The following is a 22,723-nucleotide window of genomic DNA, read 5'->3' as shown; positions in this document are numbered from 1 at the left end:
GAATAAGAATTAGAATTATTGACATCTCAGTGAAGAGCAATAACTGTAGGAATGCTGTTGTATCTTACCCCAAGGAAGAAGTCATCTCTTTCAGAAGGCTGCTTATCTGCATCCATCACTAAAACCACCTTAAACAACAAGAAACATTTTATGAATCCACTGTTTTACTGCTGAAGAAAACACGTTTTTAAGCATAAGAACAAAACAGACTTTTATGCTTTTGCAGTTTTTTAACTGCAGGTATTTCCTCCTAAGACTTTGCAGGATTAAAGCATGCCAAACACGGACACTGGCTGCAAAAAGTGGTTATTAAAACAGAGACTAAAAGACAAAAACCAGAACTGACATTTGCAGCATAAGAAAAACAAACTTTTACTTACGCAGATAGAAATAATGTTTGCAAGGGCTACTACATTCCCCAAGTAGCCAAAGTAGGGATGGCCAAAGGCTAACTGCATTTTCTGCATAAAATGGGATTGGTACTCTGGACTGGGAGGATGCTGAAAAGAACACAAAGGATGTGCTGAGACACAAAACATAAACATTTGAAGAACGATGCATACCTAATCTCGGGTTTAAGAAACAGACCTTTCAAAGCAAAACTTTTCAAGGCCTTATGCTAATTTTGGCATTTCAGAAGGAAGGTGATTTTAAGCCCTGGCTGCTAGCAGTAAGAGATCATTTCTGATTAGCAAATGAGTTGGCAATCACTGCACAAAACAAGATAATGGCAAAGGGAAATAATCTGACCTCTCGAACTCTTTCTAACTCCTATTCCTCATTTACTTGTAGTAAACAAGTATTACTTCCTATTAAACAAATTACACAGAGCCCTCCTCTCTTTTGTCTGGCCAAATTGCCTAAAAATGACAACAGAACAACCAACCGTGCATTTTGTCCATTTAACACTACCTGGCAATTCCAAACTAATGTAAAACTCCCCAAAGCAATGCCATTTGTGACTATAATTGCAATCCATGAGCTACTTAAAAACCAATGACACTTGATCACACCCAATGTTCAACAAGTTATGAATTTTGTTTACATGCTTTATAGCAGAATACTATCACTTATTTTCATGCAAGACTACGCTTAACTTGTGACACTTTATAAACAAATGTCAGATACACACTTGCTTAATGGCATCTTTGTCTAGTTCTTCAAAGAGCTTCTGAAACTGGGCAGCTGACAGCTGGTCACAGGAGCACGTTTTGAGTGACTTCACATGAAAGAGAAACATTCAGATCAACACTTGCAATAGATACATCTTCAAACGGTGTCAACACACACAGACTATTTTAATAGGAACAGAGATGTAATACAACCTACACCAAGGTATTAGAGTGAGCTTCAATACTGGCTTGCTTTAACACAAAACTGCCACACGACTGGAGGATTTGTCTCACATTTTCTATATTCCCTCTCTGGGATCACATGCTGCTTAAGGAGGAGCAGTTGCTTCTAATACATTTTAATTTTTAGTCTCCTCTAATATTGCCATTATTATGTTATGATCCAAGGAACAAAGATATTATGCCAGTTATCACTGCAGATAACTGCAGTTCTGCAGAAGTCACTGCCTGGAAGGATAGAATTATTTTGCAGATTGTAACGTGAGGAAGATACTTGCACAGCATTGCTAACACTAACTGCAACTGTAGCACACACAGCAACAAGAAGAAAAACTTAAACTTGGATTTTTGTATCTAACAATGCAATGGATAGCTCAGCATAATTACAGAACAAGGTGTTTCTTTTCAGGCAATTCTGTTTACACAACCCCTACCCCGAACAATATCAGGAAGCAACACATGTATATCTCTTCATTCCAGTTCCAACCATTACATTGGATCCAGTCAACTATTGATGCTATAGCCATGAGCTCCAAACTGTCACTTCCTTTTGGCAGAAAATTTTACAATATGGACTTGCAAATCTTGGTGCAATTATGTTCTTATAAAGCAATCTTACTTTCAGATAACTGCTCAGAAACCATATCAATGATTTCCACATCTCCTATTAGAGCTAAATAATTTCTCTAATCTCTGAAACTCATGGCATGAACTGCGAAGTTAATTAAGTCTTCAGTTAAGCAAAACCACTCTTTCTGTAGCCTGATACAATATTAATATCTAGAAGGAGCAGCCCAGCTAAAATCCAATAAAAAGGACATTTTCAAATGGTAAAGGGAAGCTGCCATAGACAGTAGCTCTAGACCACAGTGAGAAACGCTTTACTTCCAGACAATAAAGCAAATTAAGACATTAGCTCTGCAAAACAAGTATTTTCATTACTCTACAGGTCTCTACAGGTGAATGCGTTCTTCATCACACCAACCAAAGTAGCAACCTTAGGGTGAAATCATTGCCTAGAGATAGTTTTTGTTCTGAAGACCAAAACATAAACAGTGATTGAGCTGTGTCTCTGTTCACACCCTTAATGAAAGCAGTATAAAGCCTACCTGAAAAGATACTAATCCTAGATCAATGGTGTGATTAAGGCAAGTCCAAACACCTGTTCCATCAGACAGTTTGACAGTCATCAACACATAGACTAAGAAAACTGAGTTCTTACTCTCATGATGGCTTGCTTGCAGCGAGAATCCATTTCAACTTTCTGCAGCACTTGTAGTAAGGCCCCAGTGCTGACATACGACCTGTTTAAGAGAAAAATCAACGGGCCCTGAAACAGATAACTGTCTTGATAGCAGAAATAGCTGTTACAAATGCATCCCTGCCTCTTTGGGTTTTCTTGAAAAGCAGATAAAGTTAGAAGTAGGAATAAAAAGAAAACGGACTCCATAAGAGTCCTGAACAGTGTATTGTAAACATCCAGTTAAAAGAAAAGTAAAATAAGAGACAAGCAACAGCCATTTTTCAATAGAAGATCCTTAGTAAATATACTAAGCATAACAAGATGATCAAAAATCCGCTCTTTTCTCCCAGATTTTTTTCTGTTTCTGTTTCCTGTTTTCTGCTTCAACACTCTTCACTTACTGTTGTGCATTAGCAGGAGCCTCTTTCAAGGAAGAAAGCACTTCAAACGCAGCCCGGATTCCCAATCGCCTCCTGAAGAGGGACGACTGAACTGATTTCTGGACAGCGAAAACATCACAGAGGAGACAATTTACTTACACTTGTTTAAAGGAAATCAAAGTACATCACGCAAATAAGACCCATAAATTATTTGCTCAGCCCTTACACAGAACCTACTACAAGCCTCAGAAAAGGCCGTATCTGTTCAGGAAGCCTAGTTGGTTTTTTTATCCCACTGCCAAAGTCTCCGTCATTAACCACTAATCTAGTTGTCCAGACACTGGGTCCGCCCAGACACTCCACAGTTCAAAAGGAATACCATAAAGAATCATAGGCTTAAACCAGTGAAGCCCATTCCTACCAGAAGGACTTGGGGAAGATCAGGGCTACCCAGCTCCTCATGCAGTACTACGTCCTATGGTCAGATAATACACTGATCTTCTGGCATACAGCCCAGATTTGCAACTAGAGATCAGAATTGGAGACTTTCCTAGATCTCACTCCCTTCAAGAACTCTGTGTACAAGAAGGAAGGAAACAAGCAAACAAGCCTCCAGAGTTCAAGTAAACATCCAGGTCATGGTTTATTTTTAATTCTGGATTGCATAGGCACACTCCTGTGTGACAATAGTAACAGCATAGCTTGAGTATCCACAGAAATTCATACTACTGTGCAAAGAGAAGAGTTAGACAGCTTGCCCTACTTCAGCTTCTTGTCAAAACCAAGAAAGCCAGAGCCACAGTTTTTAGTGCATCGTTTTTGTAATAGCAATCGCTTTCACATTCAGCTATTTTATTAGGAGTCAGATTAAGGCATGCTTTCACATGGGAAAGAAGAAAATGCAGAAAGAAGGGAAGAAATGGAGCAGGAGGAAAGGACTACAAAAATTCCTCTTGCACATATTATGTTTAAACACTCCTCGGCCATTCCTTCTGTGTAATATTGCCTAAGCCTTACTATCCAACAGACTTTATCTTCTCTTTGGAGATCTACTGGAGCAGCTATTATTTCACTTTATCCCCCAAGCCCTCAACTCCATTCGTCCCCTGAAGGGCTGAACGAACTACAACACTATGCAAGTAAGGAGAAGGATCTATAAGGCTATAGGTAAGTAAAGGAGAAAGTAAGTAACGAAGGCACTATATGAACATATGTAAGGGCAAAATCATACCCACAGTCAAAGTCATCATGTTTCCCTTGCCACCAAACCTGAAGGAAACCATGGGGATGAGAAAACACCAGTCAGAAAGTACAGAATCAGGAAGCACCATTCATTCCAAGCTACAGAGGCCATCACCATACTGACACAAATGGAAAAAAAGCTTAACCAACAGCCCAGGGGCTTTGTTGTCAGACTCCAGTGTTTTTGCATAGCACAGCCCTGACTCAGCTTTACCAAAAATATTACTGTTTAGCTGTGGAGTTCTATTAAACATGCAAGAGGGAAGTAAAAGACACAGGTGGAAGGGAGACTGTTGAAGAACTAACTCAAGACTTGACAGAAAAGCTTCACCATGAAGGTCAGAAAATTCAAAGAAAAATCTGAGTTTGATGGTACCTCAGCACAATCAGGACCCAGCCTGTTCTGAGGAGCAAGAGAGTGTCAGTTCCCCTTTTGACTGATGACTACCTGGCCAAATAGGCAGTTGTGTGCCACCAGTGTGATAATCATTAATACTTAAGGCTAGCAGTGTGTTATTTTGACTAATCTACTATGTGTGTTGACTGCTAAGTAACTGTGGGTGCACACCTTGGATGTTCTGTATTCAATGGTGGAGATAAACCCAGTTCTGAAGGTCTCCACCCATGCAGCTCTTCCTTACACCACACAGCCAGTCGGTTACTTCTTTTTGAAGAAAGAAAGTCACAAACCTAAGCTCTTGGATGAAGTACATCATACTGGAAGTAACAGCAATGAATTTTCATTTCACAGAATCACTAGGTTAGAAAAGACCTCTTGGATCATCAAGTCCAACCACTCCTTTCATTCAATTCATTTGCATCGCTCCTGCTTTTCAAAATACTCTTGCCTCAACTCATTACAATATTTCCCGGGTTATTCAGCTACATAGTCTCTTACAGAAAACAAAAGCATTTACAGTCTTTCCTGCTAAGGGAGTCCAGACCACTCGCAGCTGGAGACTAAACAACCAGTGTACATAACACAAAGGGCATTGCACAGCCTACTAATAAAGAAGAAGGAACTTCAAAGTGACAAGTTTAATTGTCACCACATTGCACACCCCTTGAACATGCAAAACTACACTTATTTTTGTCAATTTTTACTTCTCTAATACAGGCACCTGAGTCAAAAGAAGTCATTGCACTACACATCAGATTCATATTTCAAAAGCTGAGAGAATGACGTATGGTCAGGCATCTTCCAGAAGCACATTAAAGTATTACACAGATAACTGGCACTGCATGGAGAGTAAGCATAGGTTCCTTTTACTTGAGACTGAATACTACCAAGAATAACCTGCTATGCCAACTGGCAACTGCTTCTGGTAGAATGCAATCACAAGTCTGTCTTTCAGAGGCAGCAGACCACGCAAATCATTCTAACATCATATCCACTTACCAAGTTGAGGATGAAGTAAAAAAATACCAAATGTGAAGATGTTTTAGTCAGTAATTCTTTTTTACTGAAAACTTCTAATGCTGTGCTACTCAGAAAAACCAACGCTAGGATTTGCAACAATAGTTTTTTAAATTGAACAGCAGCTTTTCTTCATAGAGACCAAGTTTAAGTTCATTTGTCCTTTTTCAGTTTTATAGTAGTTTGATTTTTTTTCTCCCCATATGATAGTCAAAGCTCACAGCATACACAGAAGTATACAAGCAGGTAATTTTGTCACAGAAGAGGATCAAGCTTCAACAGCACGTAAGGGGAAAAATATCTACAGCAAATAATCTCTAGTATTTTAAAACCAGATCTACAGCCAGGATAGGCATACTGCTTTAATATACAGTTGAAACTTTTAATACTCAAGGCTTCACAGTGTTATGGTTATGGTGGAACACAGAAATTAGGAATGTTTTACTCACCAGAAGATAGCCTCGAAACTGGTTGTATATTATTGCTGTAAGCAAGTTCATAAGAAACAAGTTGCCTAAAGGAAAAAAAGAGGCAGTAAGAATTATTGAAATATACTTCTGTTTCTCAAAGAAGTTCCAGTGTATACAGTAAGCATAAAATGTAAAATTTTTAAAGGATTATTTTTCTTCTGGTTGATTTACAAAATGCTTTTAATGTTGGAATATAATGTGACGTATCCACTCCCTCATGACATGTTACTGAAAAAAATCAAACCATTCATAAGTGCCTTCCATGAAAATTATCTTGCAGGATACTACAGAGTAACTGGAAGAAACACAAAACAGGAGAAATCTATCATTTAACTTCCCTCAACACACTGTAGCTCTTAGGCATGAGTATCAAAGTTGAAGTGCGTTTAAGTTACTGAAGAGGTAACTTACCTAACACAGTGAAGAGTATGAAGAAGATTGAATACGCTCGATTCTTAGAATATGCGGGAATCATGACTGTGTCAGATTTAAAAAAAAAAGATCAGAATTTAATGCTTAAGATGAAAACTGGAGACTCTATCAATTTTTAGCAATTGGTAAAAGCTTTTATATAGCTCCACTTCAGAGCTGCATAAACAATTACACCAAAGAAAAGGCAAGTATCAAGTTAATAAAGGCATGAAAAATCTTTACATAACCTTGCTCTGGCTGCACTAAGACCTACCAACTGAAATAATGGTTATAGTAGTCTGAAGATAATCTTACTCTATTATTTTTTGAAAGAGAGAAGCAAGAGTTATTTCTGAAAGATTGCTCACCATCAGGATTATTTGCAGTAGTGAGCAGCACCAGCAGTGATGTCAGTGAATCTGGCAAATTCCGGAAATAACTCAGCCACTCCTTATCCTGCTGGCCATCCTAGGCAAAGGGATGGCCATTGTTAGAGAAACACTGGAGAATCACTGAAACTGTCTCACCAAGGGAGGGGATATAAAAAAAAAAACCCTAAACACTAGTCAATAAGACATTTCTTACACAATCAAATCTATCCTGTGAAAAAAAACATGAGACAAGCACAAAAACTAGGACAATACACAGGAACACGGTGCAATTGCTTCATTTAACAGCATCAAACAACATAAGGAAGAATAGCAAGCTAAGACAGACACAGGCTCAATACAGAAATTATGTCCAGCTAAGACCTCAGACCCAGGAAGAAAAACAATGACCTAAAGTACAGGAATCTGAAGCCACCCTTGATTGATACAAAAAGCACCACCTCTGATATTAGTGTATTGGAGTTAAAAGGGCTCCCTAAATATGATTTTATTAAAAAAATAATAAAAATCACAGATTGATTCCATCTTCAGTCTTAACTTGCAATAAAAAAAATAGCATAGAGTAGAAGCTCCTTGCTCTGTTGCTACAGCATCCTGTACCTCAGTGCAGGTGGAATCGCATACTATAGGACTAGAGTCTAGGACTTGTCCAACAGTATAATACAATTTGAGGACCATATTAAAGTATATCTTGTCTATACTGATGCATAGAATTGTTTGGAAAAGATCTTTGAGATCATGAAGTCCAACCATACCCGTCCACTACTAAACCAGATCCTTGAGCACCTCACCTACACACCTTTTAAACACCTCCAGGGATGGTGACTCAACCACATCCCTGGGCAGCCTCTGCCAGTGCCCAAGAACCCTTTCGTTGAAGAAATTTTTCCTGATGTCTAGTCTGAACCACCCCAGGCACAACTTGAGGCCATTTTTGCTCGTCCTATCACCTGTCACCTGCTACTGGGGAGAACAGACCAACACCTATCTCACTACAACCTCCCTTCAGGTAGTTGTAGACAGTGATAAGGTCTCCCCTCAAGCTCCTTTTCTCAAGGCTAAACAACTCCATTTCCTTCAGCTGCCCCTCTTAACATTTGTTCTCCAGCCCCTTCACCAGCTTTGTTGACCTTCTCTGGACACACTCCAGCACCTCAGTGTCTCTCTCCTTGTGAGGGGCCCAAAATTGAACACAGTATGCAAGGTGTGGCCTCACCAGTGCCGAGTACAGGGGCACAATCACTTCCCTGGTTCTGCTGGCCACACCATTTCTCATACAGGCCAATATGCCACTGGCCTTCTTGGCCACTTGGGCACACTTCTGAGTCATTTAGCCAGGTGTCAGCCAACACCCCCAGGTCCTTCTCTGACAGACAAAAGAACAGAAACAAAACAAGGATGGCAACACCTGGGTGATCCTGCAGCCTTCTCAGTAAAGAAGAGCTGCCTCAATAACTACCGTGTCACAAAAGATCCTTGCCTACAGAAGAGCTCCTCTTCAACATCTACAGCTCCACTAGCACACTCACAGAACACAAAATGTCTCTCACTTCCCTTCTGACTTCCAAATAGAAACCTTAACAACCTTTAAATTAGTTATCTGCATAAAAGTTACTACCACGACTTGGAACAGAAGTTTTCCCCCTTCTCCAGTTATCCCCATACACAGAACACAACCAGGCAAGTTACAGGACTCTTTTCAATAATGTATGTTAAGATTTACTTCAAGTATGAGTGCAAGCATAGTCCTCACTGTATGTTCTATTTACACAAAATAAGAGCACACAAGGAAAAGCCGTATGCTATAACAAGCATTAGTGAACATTACAGAAGGTGTTGAGCAGGTGGAAAACATGCAACTGTTCTATTTTGAAAAGCTAAAGATTCAAAGTGCTGTGTAGAATATCAGTGAAAACATTACAAAGCTTAAACATTTTGGCAGTGGGGGGTTGGAAAAAGGAGATCAGTGCTACAGCACACAAAAAATATTTGCAAATTCTTTGGTGACTAAGGTCAACAAAACTATTTTATGACTCAGCAGAAACATCAGATCTCCTAAAGCCCTGACGGTATCAGAATGCTTAGCAAAATCACACTAGGAGGCTGCTCCTGAATCCACATATTTATTTTTTCCTAATTTCAAGTATATAGCTAAAAAAGTTGCAGACAGCAAACAATATAATGTGAATCACTCAGTACAGGAGAAACAAAGACTGGAAAAATGTACCTGTAGAGGAAAGACCCAAGACATGGCAAAAAGCTGGAGGCATTGATTTCATTGCTAAATGTATTTTTAGAACTTGCTTTCAGTATTTTGCCCTGTAAGGCTACAATTACTTTGTATGGGTATTAGACCAGCAAGTCAAAATAAGCAAATACAGACTGCTCTCTAATTTGTTATTTTTTCACCCAAATGTATACAAAATTGACTGGTTTGGGTGGACAAGTCATATCCCCATCTGCCAGGAAAGCTCATAACTAAAATTAGATCTGACATACAGAGAAAATACAAAGATGCAGCACATAACTAAACAAAAGTGGAAAGATAGAACTCTGTTTCTAATTCCAGAAATTGTATAACACGGGAATTAAAGGAATCTGCTGATCATAAGGAATTCTAGAGGCAGGCTCATGTGGAAAATGTAGTAGGAATGAAGGCATAAAATTGATATTATGAGGAGGACTAAAATGACTGGAGAAATACACCACAAATCTTAGCGCTCCCAGGAATACATCTATGAAAAGCCTTAAAAAGTAAGGATATGATACATCAAAATACAGGATGTTTAGGAGGAAGGGAACATATCAAGAGCACTGGAATACAGAAGCGATTTTAACCACAAAACCTTAAATTTGCTTTTCTGAAGCAGAAAGAGCAAAAAAACAGGAAAAAACAGAAAGAATCAGAAACCAAAACACGGGAGCAATGCAGGCAGAAACAGGCAAAAACCTACCAAAGCATGGCCAGGGATACCAGTATTGGAAGATAAGAAAACACAGAAGAAACTAAATTTAGCAAAGCTAGATAAGAAAAAAAGAAAAGAAATGAGTGGTAAGATAAATAAAAAAGTGACAAGATTAACAGCTTTGGACAGAGAACAGCATAGAAAGTTTCAACAAAAGCAGAGAATGTAACCGGAAGGACCAAATTTGAGAACTGTTTAAGGAAGCCTCTTATACAAACAGACTTTAAATTTCTGACCTGTGATAATGGCATCAATACCAGTAATACGCAGGATGATAAACAAATATAGCAACAGAACCACCTAACTTCACCCTGACCAGTGGAACTAGATAATAAAACAACATGCCACAGCTTAAAGCAAGTGTGAAGGACTTCATTTGTGGAGTAGGAAGGAGCATTATCACTTAAGAACTGGTATATTCTGAAAATAAATTCTTTGCTAAAGGAAAAAAAAAATCCTAACACTATTCTGAAGGGCCTCCTAATCCACACTTAAAGAAACAGCACTATATATGTATATTACACGCATATTAAATCTCTCTAAATGGACTTGAAACTTATTCCAGTAAGTCTGACACGGTAACATGACTTATTCAGCAGGAACAAGTTTCACCAGTTTGATTAGAAAACTTAACATGCAGCAGCTATGCAAGTAAAGGGAAAAAAAAACCACTGAGACCTATGAAAGCATAAATATAATGGGTTACCTTGGTTCGAGCAAACAGTAGCATCGCAAACATGGTAAAGAGAGACAGATGAACAGCCAGTAGTAGAACAACACTGTCGGGAAGAAAACATATCATATGCATCCATACCAACTTTATCATATTCTTACTAAAATTTGCTATAGGACAGTGACTTCTGTAAGCTGTACAAATACACAACCTCTGTCACAGGAAGACGTCTCTTTGGAAAAGCATCATGTTGTCTGGTTAGAATTTCACCACTGAGGTTTCCAGTTTAACATTTCTAATGTCAGTTAAATTTGACATATATACGGCTAAAGCCATTCAGAAATTAAAAAGCTGAAGTAAAGCACTCCAAAGACATAAAGGAAGTGGTATCTTGTGTGGCATTCGTGACTGGAAGACAAGTACAGTTATGTCTACCCACACTTCTGAGAGGCTACCTGGGAGAAACAAGGCACAGACTTTTGCACAGATGCTGCATCAGGTCTTCCCTAACAAAAGGGCTGTAAGTAACATGTACAGAACTAAAAAAAACCCACCCAACTAGCATCAATACCCTCATCTGGCACAGAGAGTCACACCATTCTAAAGAAATTTTACTAACTAAAGAAAACAAAAAGTTAACACAACCTCCATCCATTGCTACCTGATTTCATTGACCACCTCGCTAGACCGTCAAGGAGGAAGATGTTTTCTACGCTATTACCTACCTCGCCATTTCAGGCAATGTGCTGTTGATGCTTTTTAATGTTTTCTTCATCATAGAAGAATTCTGAAGGAGAAAGAAAGGACGAAGAATTCTTCGTATTCGCACATCCTGCAAAAAACCAAAATAACAGCTCAGATACAGAGTTCCCATAAAATTACCACCACAAACATTTTTAATACAGGTTTGTCAAAAAACACTGATACACATTTCAAAGTCAATAACATAATGTAAAAAGGCTGTGCTCAGAAGCTAAATCTGTCCCACCAAAGTCACAAAATATGCAAAATATGGGTGCCTTGTTAAAAGCATGAGAGATTGCTTTAAAAATGCACACTGACATACCAATAGCCTCATAAGGCCACTAACTGTAAACAACCTAACTCTACTGCAGGGTAGAGATAACAAGCAGGTCAAGAGATGGCGTTTTCATATTCTCTTCCAAGGTCCATTTCACGAAGGGAATAGCAAGTTACTTTCAATAAAAACAGATACATATTTGGAAAAGAAAAGATTTATTTAAATTTTCAATCTTCTTTTTTCCCTTTTATCATTAAAGGGCCTGCTTATTACCCAGTAATTTCTGCCTCTGACAAGAGTAAAACAGTTGATTGCATTTTCCTTAACATACATTAAAGCAATTAAACTGTTTGACCCTTGCACTCAAGGCACTTGCCAGCCTTCAAGTTACTTCTGTGACTGATCAGCTACTTCGAGTATTTCAGCATCTTGCATTTTAGCATCAGTCTTCTCAGGACCACACCTAACTGCAAAACAAACGCTTTCTTCCTTCATATTCCCTTCTTCATGCTTCCCAGGAGCTAGACTGCTCCTTCTGCCACTGGAGGCTCCTGTTCAAACTACTTGTCCACTATCGCACCTACAAATTTCAGTCACTTCTTTTCAAGGCACATTCCACATGTTGCAAGTGCATCTTAATCCTAGCTAATCTTCCAGCCACATTGTATTTATTTGGCTTGAATATGAAAAGGACATATGCATTATTCTTCTAGTTGGAGACTTAAAAGCTTAAATGACATGTTCTTTCAACAATGTAAGATTATCTGTTTGATACTACATCACATGCTGGTCAACACTGACCAGCAGTCAACCACGACCGCTGAAGCACAAACAACAAAACAGTGGGTTACTAAAAGCAGCAACTGCACCCAACCTAATCCTGAGTGATACAGACAATTTGGAATAGGTTTGAAAATTATCTGAAGGCAACAGATCACACACAGAATCACAAAGAATCACAAGGTTGGAAAGGACCCATTGGATCATCGAGTCCAACCATTCCTAACACTCCCTAAACCATGTCCCTAAGCACTTCATCCACCCGTTCCTTAAACACCTCCAGGGAAGGCGACTCGACCACCTCCCTGGGCAGCCTGTTCCAGTACCCAATGACTCTTACTGTGAAGAATTTTTTTCTGATATCCAACCTGAACCTCCCCTGACGGAGCTTCAGGCCATTCCCTCTAGTCCTGTCCCCTGTCACTTGGGAGAAGAGCCCAGCTCCCTCCTCTCCACAACCTCCTTTCAGGTAGTTGTAGAGAGTAATAAGGTCTCCCCTCAGCCTCCTCTTCTCCAGGCTAAACAACCCCAGCTCTCTCAGCCGCTCCTCAAAAGATGACGGCTTTGACACAAGAACCTACACAAGAAGCAAAAGTCAAGATCTCTGCCTCATTCACTTCTCAGCATTTTACCATATTAGTATTTTCTTAACGATGACTGTAAGTGAACAACTAATTTCACGTAGATTTATGTCATGGCAGAGAAAACCAGTTGGGAGATTGCATTATTACATAAGGGAGGACACTTCTAGAATAATTTCACAAAACTGACATTCCTCTCACAATGCAAGTGTTTTAAACACAACACAGCTTCATCTGAAAAAGTAGTTGTTAAACGATACAATTACTTTTTACTTAAACTATGCAATTACCTTTTACTTAGGCATCACTACATAGACTCCACCATTGAATTGGTTTAAGAACACAATTCTCCTGCTGTATGACAAAATTGGTGCTACGCAACCAGATTTTTCTCTACAATCTTTGATGCTGACAGACTGTAACAACAAAGCTTTATTTCATTTCACCAATGAACTAACATCTTATATTAAGAATCAAACAGAATCCCTTGAGAAGCTATATTACACCAAATATTTTCATTATTTCAGTGTATTATCCAGCTATCCAAAACAATAAATGAACCAGGTCACCCTCCCCCTCTTAATTCTCCAATATATCAGATGGGGCCCATTGACTACTGCCTTGCAGGTTCTCCTCTGCCACACTCCACAAATAAGCTGATGGTTTTTGTATAAGGCAGTTCTTACCTCCGCACAGAAAAAACTCAGCGATACAATCCAATCAGTAACAGAGACAATTAATGTCAGTATATAAGCCATTAGCCATTTATTTTTCCAGAATTCTTCCCATCCAATTAAGTAACTCTAGGGAGGGGAGAAAAAAAAAAAAAAAAACAACAAAACACACCACAATTATTTAAATAATAAATTTCAATACATTAACAAATCAGCACCAATTGTTTTCCAGATACTTGTGTTTTTTACATCAGTGCTTATAAACAGATCCCTGAAATTCAAATCAAAATATGCTGATCGTGGCATTTTTCTTGAAGAACTACATAAAGGTCAGCATAAGTAAGAGGCACACACGGGCCATGTAAGAGGAAACCTCTGCATGCAAGATAAATGTCCATTTAATAGCCATAAAAATAGATTTTTCCAGAAACAAATATCATAAGAAAAGTCAGTTTTTCTGATTATCTTTATTTTGCTTTGTTAAATTAACTGGCATTTATGTTATTATTATTATATACCCCAATTTTCAGGGCCCAACACAGGCAGCTAAGCAAAAATCATTGTATTCTTAGCAAAACTTATTTCCCTTATTCCACACAAGCAGGAGTTTATATTTCTTAGGTTAAAAAAATGTTTTTAATTTAGAAAATATGTGCTAATTTCTCCTGAAAGTAAACTTTATTATAGCAAAGCATTTTCATCATGCAAATCCAAGATTTGAGTAACAATTCTAAGACATTTCTCCCAATATATAAATTGGAGAAAAGCCACACTCACATCCCAACACACCTTGTACTTCACTCAGTACCAAATGTGATGCTCACCTTCACAGATACATCAACCATGAACACAAGAAAGCAAAGCAGCTCAATGCTTTCTGTTAGGCCACAGGGAGGATTCCATGCAGGGAGGCGATATCGGACATCTGATGTGACAGTAAGCGAAGAAGGCTTTTCAATGAAAGCTAAAGCCAGGATTATAGTAATGGTTAAACTTAAAATCCTGTTGGATAGAGATGAAATTAAAAAAACACAATCAAAAACCAAACACTCAAAACGACCAAACCCACAAAATGAGTCAGAAGAATAACAAAACACTTAGAGCAAAGCAATTTTCTTAGCAGTAAACCAAGCATTATAATATATTTAACACAAATGGGTTAGATGGCAACATAGCACTTGATTTGCATGCTGTTGCCTGCATTAGAGTAATGTAACTGCTGACCATCAAATAACCTTAGGTGGTGCTCTTCTGAAACATCAGCAAACAATCTAATTAGCGTTTAACACGTTTAGAAATAAAAACTCTAATACACAACTCTGTAAATCATGCCAAGAGTCCACTCAAGCAACAGCCTTACGGCTGTTTCAAAAAGCCTTCTCATAATTACACCTTCATATATCTTCTTGCTTTTCATCCCTGTCATGTTCATGCGTAGTCAATCCACTTGCTTCCTACAGTAAGTTCTTATAAGCATAAAAGCACAATTATCTAAGTATTTAACAAAATAGAAATATGAAGAATAAATAATTAAACACTTACTCCTAAACAAAAAAAAAAAAGCCAAAAAAGAATACCCAACTCTTACCACTGCCAAATTCTTGAATAGTACCATCGATAAAGCCACAGGGAATTGAAGTCCACACGGTGATTTATAGATCGATACTGAAGGCAAAAAGCAGAAAGGATAAACTAAAACATTATACTCGGTCTGCCTCAAAAAAAACAAAAAACAAAAACCAAAAATCAAGTTACCAAAATAAACCAAGTTTTAATCAACAAAGCTCAAGCCTTGAGACAATTCCAGTTTTACAATAAGGAAATTATTGCAGCAGTTATTAGAGTGTCAGTCACTGATGACCACAGCTGTAGCCTATACGCATGCAATGGGAAAGATTTTAGTGAGTTTTGCTAATTTAAAGAACACGGAGCTGCTCAGGTAAACAAACTGCATGGCAGTCATCTGAAGTAAGCATTATCACCATCACAAATGACAGCATCTGTAATAATTCAGTGCCTATTCTGTCTACCTGTCAACATAATCCAACCATTTCATTTACCTTTCTAGCATTCATTCTATTCATGGAGTTTCTTTTGTCTTTCTCTTCCAAAAAGCCACAGGATGCAAACAATTTAATTCTGCATATAAAGAGGCCTCAACCTACACCTTTAAACAAAAGAGGCTTTAAGCTCAAGGTAGCGATTCTTCAGAACAGAGCTGCTTTTGCTGAAAGCTGCTCAGCGTCTCCTGCCTCTGCTAAGAAGTATCTGCTAACGTTTGCACACCTTAAATATATCTGATCCCCAGAGATCTCCTAACCAAAAGACATCTGAAAGCAGCAACAGAGCTCAAGAACTGCCCTCTAGCATTCCTGCTGTCTGCAACCAATAACCAGGAGATAACAGGTTTGAGGAATATGTAGTAACAGCCGGTAAAGAAGAGAAAAAATGAAAACTTACAAAAGGTACTAAGTTTAGCTGAAGCAAAAGAGTTCCAGCTTCTTGCTTAAAGCTAGCATTAAACTCTACCAGCTCTTAAGATAGGCAAGTAGTCAAATTTAGAAGCAAATCATAGGGCTTGCTCAGACAGTTTCTCTTAGCAGTAAGGTCAATGACTCTCAAAAAAACCACCCAAACCACTCCACAAACCAGCATTTCTTTTGACAGCCTTGAAGAGGAGACACTGTCTATTTCATTATGTGGAAAAACATTTTATTTCTAGGCCAAAGTTCACTGAAACTTGCATACCACAGGCACTGGAATTCTGATTCTGCTTAGTAAATCAAGATGATGTTATAAAGACATTGCCTGAACACATAAAAACTTGAAAGCTAGCCGAATGTGTGACAAATATCCAGCATGGGAAGCGTAACAGCTAACACACAAGTTATATCTACCTGTATTGCATCTTCAATAAATACTATAGCTTGGTTTATATACAGGTCACTATCAGCTCCAGGACCTATGAAGTAAAAAAGAAATAAGAATCACTTGCTGTGTTTTGCATAAAGGCTACAGCTTGGTTATTAGTTAACAGAAGTTCCACAACCGTCATTCTCATGATAAAGGGCACTGCACACACACACGCGAAAAAAAGCAGAGATGGCTCCTGCTTTATTTGCCTTGTCTGCAGCTCTGTGCATTAAGACAAATAAACAATAATCATCCCAAGCGCATCTTTCTTCATTTTGGGGAAACGTTCTCTCTTACATTTAGTTTAAACAACTAAATTATATTAGTAGTTAAACAGTTATCACAAGACTGGAATATTTCCATACAGAGACAAGTCCTAGGTAACATGCATTGTAATGGAGCTTCAACCAAACTATTCTTTGACCAAGTGCACAGTCAAATGAAGCCGAAAAATCAAACACTAGGAGTTTAGGCATTTTTACTTTTGTTTAATAATGTACCAAGGTTTAGATCGATCTCATTCTCTCCAAAACAAAGAGAAATCTCCAGTCAGCTGAAAACAAAATTAAGTCCTTTTTTAATTTGTCTGGAGAGTTATTATGGTATTAATAACTCAAATAATCAAACAGATCAGAGTTCAAGACCTAAAAAGTGGTGAAAGTGCACAAAGGCAAAAAAAAATCACCAAATTAGTTACTATGCAAAATTTCAAAATCCATTACTAAGGAGTCCATATGAGGAGATATACATAAAGAATAAAGGGCAGTCATTTGCTTTCATTTGAATTAGAAACTTGAGTAATCTGGCAATTAATCCAACAAGAGAGACAAAGGCAATTAAGGTCAAAATGAGGAAGGAAAAAAGTGGGTGAGTGGGAAGAGAAAGCTGACAGGGGCTAGAAATAAGAAAAACACATGCAAGTGTAACTTTCCCACAGTGGGGAAGAGGCCCAGGGAGAACTTCATACCATCCCCTCCCAGGAGACAGCAAATCCAGCACAGGATACAATGAGACTGCATCAGTCCCAGTGCTAGCACAGCGTTCTGCAGGCTGCAAGAAAGCACCATTGATCCGAGTCCCAGACAATTTTATGTTCCATGTGATTCAGCAGCATCAGTTTTCTACAAAGCCTGCAAACAGTTTTGAAATGTCACACTTTATCTAAGCATAACACCACAGTTCTGTGCTGATTCTAAGAAACACTGAGCATAAACAGGAGACAAGTCAGCCTCAAGATCTTATCGTTTTAAAGATGAGATACACCAATGAAATCATAACAAAATTATTAAAGGAACAGTGCTAGTTAAAAGGACAGCAAGGACAGCAAAAGTGTAAGGTTCTGGGAGCACACAGCAAGTCTAGCGCTGATCCCAATGATTTTGAAAGGGCAGAAACTAAGCAACTGTTCTTAATATAAAACTCAAAAAGGGAAATCACTAAGAAATGTTTACTCTAACAATTTCAGGGTGGTTTCTTTAAAAACAAAACAAAACAAAACAAAACAAGGCATTCTCCATGCACGCTACCCGGAATATCCACTGTATTCTGCAACTCTTAGTCACAGCAAGTGACGCTTAGTCACAAGCAATGATTAAAGAACCGCTGAGTTAGTATCTACCTAAGACTCTGCTGCACTTCAGAAGCTGAACAGACCTGCAACAAAAGGAGCGGGTCTGTTTAAATGATGTGATACCCTGAAAAGAGAACCTGAGGGCTCCAAAGGAGAATGGAGAAGTCAGACCTCTAAAAGCTGCGGAGTTATACACAGAAAACTTGCCAGCGACACAAAAAATAGTTACTATTACAAAAGTGGAATATTTTGATTTAAGCTGAAGTAGAGTTTCATCCAAGTAATTGTATTTTCTGAAAGTCAGAACATCGCTCTGAGAGCATGGGTTCATAGAATCGTAGAATCACCAGTTTGGAAAAGACCTCTTGAATCATCGAGTCCAAGAGGTCCTTTTCTATTTCAAATAGCGCTTTTTTCCAGACATCACTACACTCCTGATTTGGTTGGAGAGGATAATGTCTTCTGTTAAGCATCATCTGTGCTGAATAAATGAGTCTTTTTCTCCGATCGCCTCTGCCTGGAGTCTTTCTCCATCTCAAAGGCAAGGTCAGACAGAGCTGGCTCCAAAGCGCCAAACCAGCAAGGGATCTGACTGCTGAAAAGTTCATAATAACATTAAGATGAGTCCTTGGAAAGTAACAGAATATGCATAAGATATCTCGGAAAATTTATACGTATGGATTGAAGCGGGAAACCCATCCTGCCCCTAGCCCCTGGCTCGCCGCACACCAGGCTGGAGATCGCCTCGCCCAGGTCTCATTAAAGGGTCCCCGTTTGCTGAAACTGAAAAAAAATGAGCCTTAAAATGAATTTATTTGCCGGCATTTTCGGCGTTCCCCAAGAACACCACACCCCCCCACACCCCCCGCCGGCTCTGCCCTGGCGGACCCAGCGGGGCTCGGAGCCGCCCCCGCCCCGCCGCACTCACTCACTCACCGCGCTGGGCGCCCCCGTCCCGCCGCAGCCCCCGGGCCCCCCGCCAGCCCCGCGGGGGCAGCAGCGGCTCCGCCTCCATCGGCAGCGACCGCCGCGATCGCCCCGCTCCGCCGGGATGGGGCCGGGGGGGCAGCGCGGGCCGCCCCGTCACGTGACCGGGGGCGGGGCTGCGGGGGCGGGGCGCGGGACTGGGATTGGGAGTGGGGTTGAGAGTGGGAATGGGATTGGGAGCGGTATTGGGATGGGATTGGGAGTGGGATTGAGAGTGGGAGCGGGATTGAGACTGGGATTGGGATTGAGAGTGGGTCTGGGACTGGGATTGAGATTGGGACTGGGAGTGGGGTTGAGAGGGGAAGCGGGGCTGGGAGTGGGAACAAGAGTGGGATTGAGAGGGACTGGGAGTGGGATTGAGGCTGCCATTGGGAGTGGAAGGGGATCTGGAACTGAGATTGAAATTCAAATTGGCACTGGGATTGGCAGTGGGACTGGATTTGGGCTGGGACTGGGACTGAGATTTGGAGTGAGGCTGGGATTGAGATTGAGACTAGGACTGGGGCTGGGACTAGGATTGGAGCTCAGACTGGGACTGGGATTGGGGCTGGGACTGGATTGATATTGGGATTAGGACTCGGACTGGCATTGGGACTGGGATTGAGATTGGGACTGGGGCTGGAAATGAAACAGATTCGAATTGGGATTGAGATTGGGACTGGGATTGGGGGTGGGGCTAGGACTAGGATTGGAGCTCAGCTTGGGAGTGAGACTGGGTTTGGGCTGGGACTGAGAGTGGGGCTGGGACTAGGAGCTAAAACTGGGTTGGGACTGGGACTGGGATTGAGATTCAGATTGGGATTGGAATTGAGATTGGGATTGGAATTCAGATTGATTTTCAGATTGGAATTAGAATTTTGATTGAGATTGAGATTGGGACTGGGATTGAGAGTACAGATGGGACTGGGATTGAGACTGGGACTAGGATTGGGATTGAGATTGGGATTTGGGTAGATTTTGGGATTGAGACTGGGAGTGGGATTGAGAGTAGGTCTGGGACTGGGATTGAGAGTAGGTCTGGGACTGGGATTGAGATTGGGACTGGGACTAGGATTGGGATTCAGATTGGGATTGGAATTGAGATTGGGTTTCAAATAGATCTTGAGATTGGTATTGGGATTTTGGTTGAGATTGAGACTGGGACTGGGATTTAGACTGGGATTCAGACTGTGGCTGGGATTGGAATTGAGACGAAATTGGGTTGATCTTGAGATTGGTATTGGGATTTGGATTGAGATTGGGATTAAGATTAAGATTGGGGTTAATCTTGAGTTTAGTATTAGAATTTTGATTGAGATTGGGACTGGAATTGGGATTGGGGCTGGGGTGAGACTGAGATTAGGATTGAGATTGGGATTGCTGCCAGGAACCGGGCATGGGCATGGTGGTACCCACTGACAGTTTTCATAGAATCACAGAATGACCTGAGTTGGAAGGGACCCCTGGGGATCATTAAGTCAAATTCCCATCCCTGCATAGGACAACCCCAAAGCTCACACCATATGCCTGAGGGCATTGTCCAAATGCTTCTTGAATATCGTCAGGCTTGACACCATGACTGCTTCCTTGGGAAGCTGTTCCAGTGCTCCAAGACCCTCTGGGTGAAGAACCTTGTCCTCATGTCCAACCTAACCCTCCTGTGGCACATCTTCCTGCCATTCCCTCGGGTCCCTCTGGCAGCAAACAGGGTGCCGTATCCTGCCCCAGCACCACCCACTGCCCCAGGAACCAGTAGTTTTAAGCAATCAGTGTCAACCAAGGACAGAGAAATCATGGCTGCCCCATCCCTGGAGGTGCTCAAGGCCAGTTTGGATGAGGCTTTGAGCAACCTGATCCAGTGGAAGGTGTCCCTGCCCATGGCAGGGGGTGGAACTGGATGGGCTTTAAGGTCCCTTCCAACCAAAACCATTCTATGACTGTCCGTGGTAAAAGGTGTTGCTCTTCACCTGAACTTGGAGAGCAGATCCCAGACATCATTTACGATTTTTTTTTAAAATATCCCTTGTGAGGAGTTGCAGCTTTTTTACCTCATGGAAGCTGAGGCCACAGCCTCAGGGAATGATCGACAGCTGAGTGGCTGTGAAGGGCTTGATTAAGGTTTGTTGAATAAATAAAGATGGAAATTACTGCTCCCTGCTTGCATCCGCATTCTTAAGTAATTTATATTAATTATTTAATTACATATAATGTAATTTATATTCAGTCACCTAGGCATCCCAGAAGCAACAGTGCACTCAGCTCATACTACTGTGGCTGTTAAAAGACGCTCCACTTTTGCTGCTCTCCTCTTTCTTCATGGTCCCTTTCATACACACTCTGCTCAGTTTCAGAAAGCTGCAGTTTCAGAAGGGTGTTGGGATAATTTGAAAACTATACACTCCTTTCTGTCACCCACTGGGAGCTATGGCAGCATAACCATAGAATCACATAATGATTTGGGTTGGACGGGATCTTAAAAGATCATCCAGTTCCAACCCCCCTGCTGTAGGCAGGGACATTTCCCGCTGGATCTTGTTGCTCATAGCCTCATCCAACCTGGCCTTGAACACCTCCAGGGATGGGGCAGCCACAGCTTCTCTGGACAACCTGTGCCAGTGCCTCACCACACTCACAGAAAAAAAAAAAATTCCTAATATTTAATCTAAATCTCCCCTCCTTCAGCTTAAAACCATTCCCTCTCATCCTGTCCCTGCACTCCCTGATACAGCCCCTTCTCCAGCTTTCCTGTAGCCCTTTCAGTACTGGAAGGCTGTTAGAAGGTGTCCCTGGAGCCTTCCTTTTCTCAAGGCTGAACAATCCCAACTCTTTCAGCCTGTCCTCGTACGGGAGGTGCTCCAGCCCTCTGATCACCATCATGGCCTTCCTCTAGACTTGCTCTAACAGATCCATGTCCTTCCTGTGCTGAAGACTCCAGAACTACAATGATAAACAGGAAAGGATATCATTCCTTTTTTTTCAGAATTCAAGGTCCATCCCACACTGTTTAATTAGCAAGGGGGATTTTTTGCCATCAGCTGCACAACTGATGGGTGAAAAATCAGTTTTACACTGATTTCTAAATAAATCAAAGTAAGATGTATTCTTTTTGGGGAGCTTGAGATAAAAAGGAAAACTTCATGACATTACCTTTACCAAAATAGTCATCGCCAGTGAAATGTGAACATCAGCAGCTACATATTAGAGCTATTTCCCATTCTCAGTATACAGCAAAGCACTGATAAAATTGGAGTTATTGTTGATAACACTTGTACTAGAGGTATCAGATGGAACAGGTACAATGAAAATTTCAGGACAGTAAAAGGAAAGTAGGGTTGGGCTGGTACACTCTGTATTCTGCACTAGCAGGTAAGAAATAAAATGCAATTGGCACACGTGGTCTAAGTGCCATTGCTAAGAAACATGAATGTCTTTCTGCTAAGTGTCGGAAATATTCAGGGTAACTACATTAACAGGGAGTGCATGTAAACACTGAATTATTTTTGCTAATTTTTTTTTCATTTGAATGAGAGCAAATGTTTCCTTCTTTCCTCTGCTGTGACTGTCAGGAAAGAGAACCAAAAACCTCAGGAAGAAAAAAAAGAAACAAGAAAACTTCTTATTTTTCTCCTGAAATTCTTTTCAAAATTCATCCAGTCCCTCTGACTGGAATGGGAA

General features: G+C 40.4%; 1 protein-coding gene across 3 annotated transcripts in view; it reads right to left on the bottom strand.

Annotated features, from left to right (window-relative positions):
- Positions 1-19,152, bottom strand: part of TPCN2 (two pore segment channel 2) — a 32,458-nt gene extending 13,306 nt beyond the window's left edge. The window contains exons 1-17 of one of the 3 annotated variants that reach the window (XM_054066734.1): positions 19,019-19,152; positions 16,497-16,561; positions 15,188-15,264; positions 14,424-14,601; positions 13,612-13,728; positions 11,269-11,375; positions 10,577-10,649; positions 10,219-10,220; positions 9,859-9,925; positions 6,884-6,983; positions 6,516-6,581; positions 6,084-6,148; positions 2,997-3,094; positions 2,575-2,656; positions 1,133-1,219; positions 381-500; positions 69-128 (exon numbers count right to left, since the gene is read on the bottom strand). In XM_054066734.1, coding sequence (XP_053922709.1) covers positions 69-128; positions 381-500; positions 1,133-1,219; positions 2,575-2,656; positions 2,997-3,094; positions 6,084-6,148; positions 6,516-6,581; positions 6,884-6,983; positions 9,859-9,925; positions 10,219-10,220; positions 10,577-10,649; positions 11,269-11,375; positions 13,612-13,728; positions 14,424-14,601; positions 15,188-15,264; positions 16,497-16,561; positions 19,019-19,097 — 1,443 coding nt within the window. In that variant the 5' untranslated portion in view covers positions 19,098-19,152. Of the gene's footprint in view, positions 1-68; positions 129-380; positions 501-1,132; positions 1,220-2,574; positions 2,657-2,996; positions 3,095-6,083; positions 6,149-6,515; positions 6,582-6,883; positions 6,984-9,858; positions 9,926-10,218; positions 10,221-10,576; positions 10,650-11,268; positions 11,376-13,611; positions 13,729-14,423; positions 14,602-15,187; positions 15,265-16,496; positions 16,562-17,479; positions 17,643-19,018 lie in introns of all 3 variants that reach the window. The other 2 variants (XM_054066731.1, XM_054066733.1) reach the window with 2 other exon arrangements.
- Between the last annotated feature and the right edge of the window lie 3,571 nt (positions 19,153-22,723).

This window comes from Cuculus canorus, chromosome 5 (assembly GCF_017976375.1).
Source record: "Cuculus canorus isolate bCucCan1 chromosome 5, bCucCan1.pri, whole genome shotgun sequence".
NCBI classification, from domain to species: Eukaryota; Metazoa; Chordata; class Aves; order Cuculiformes; family Cuculidae; genus Cuculus; species Cuculus canorus.
The sequence above is the reverse complement of the archived record's forward strand: the minus strand, read 5'-3'. Positions and strand labels throughout refer to the sequence as shown.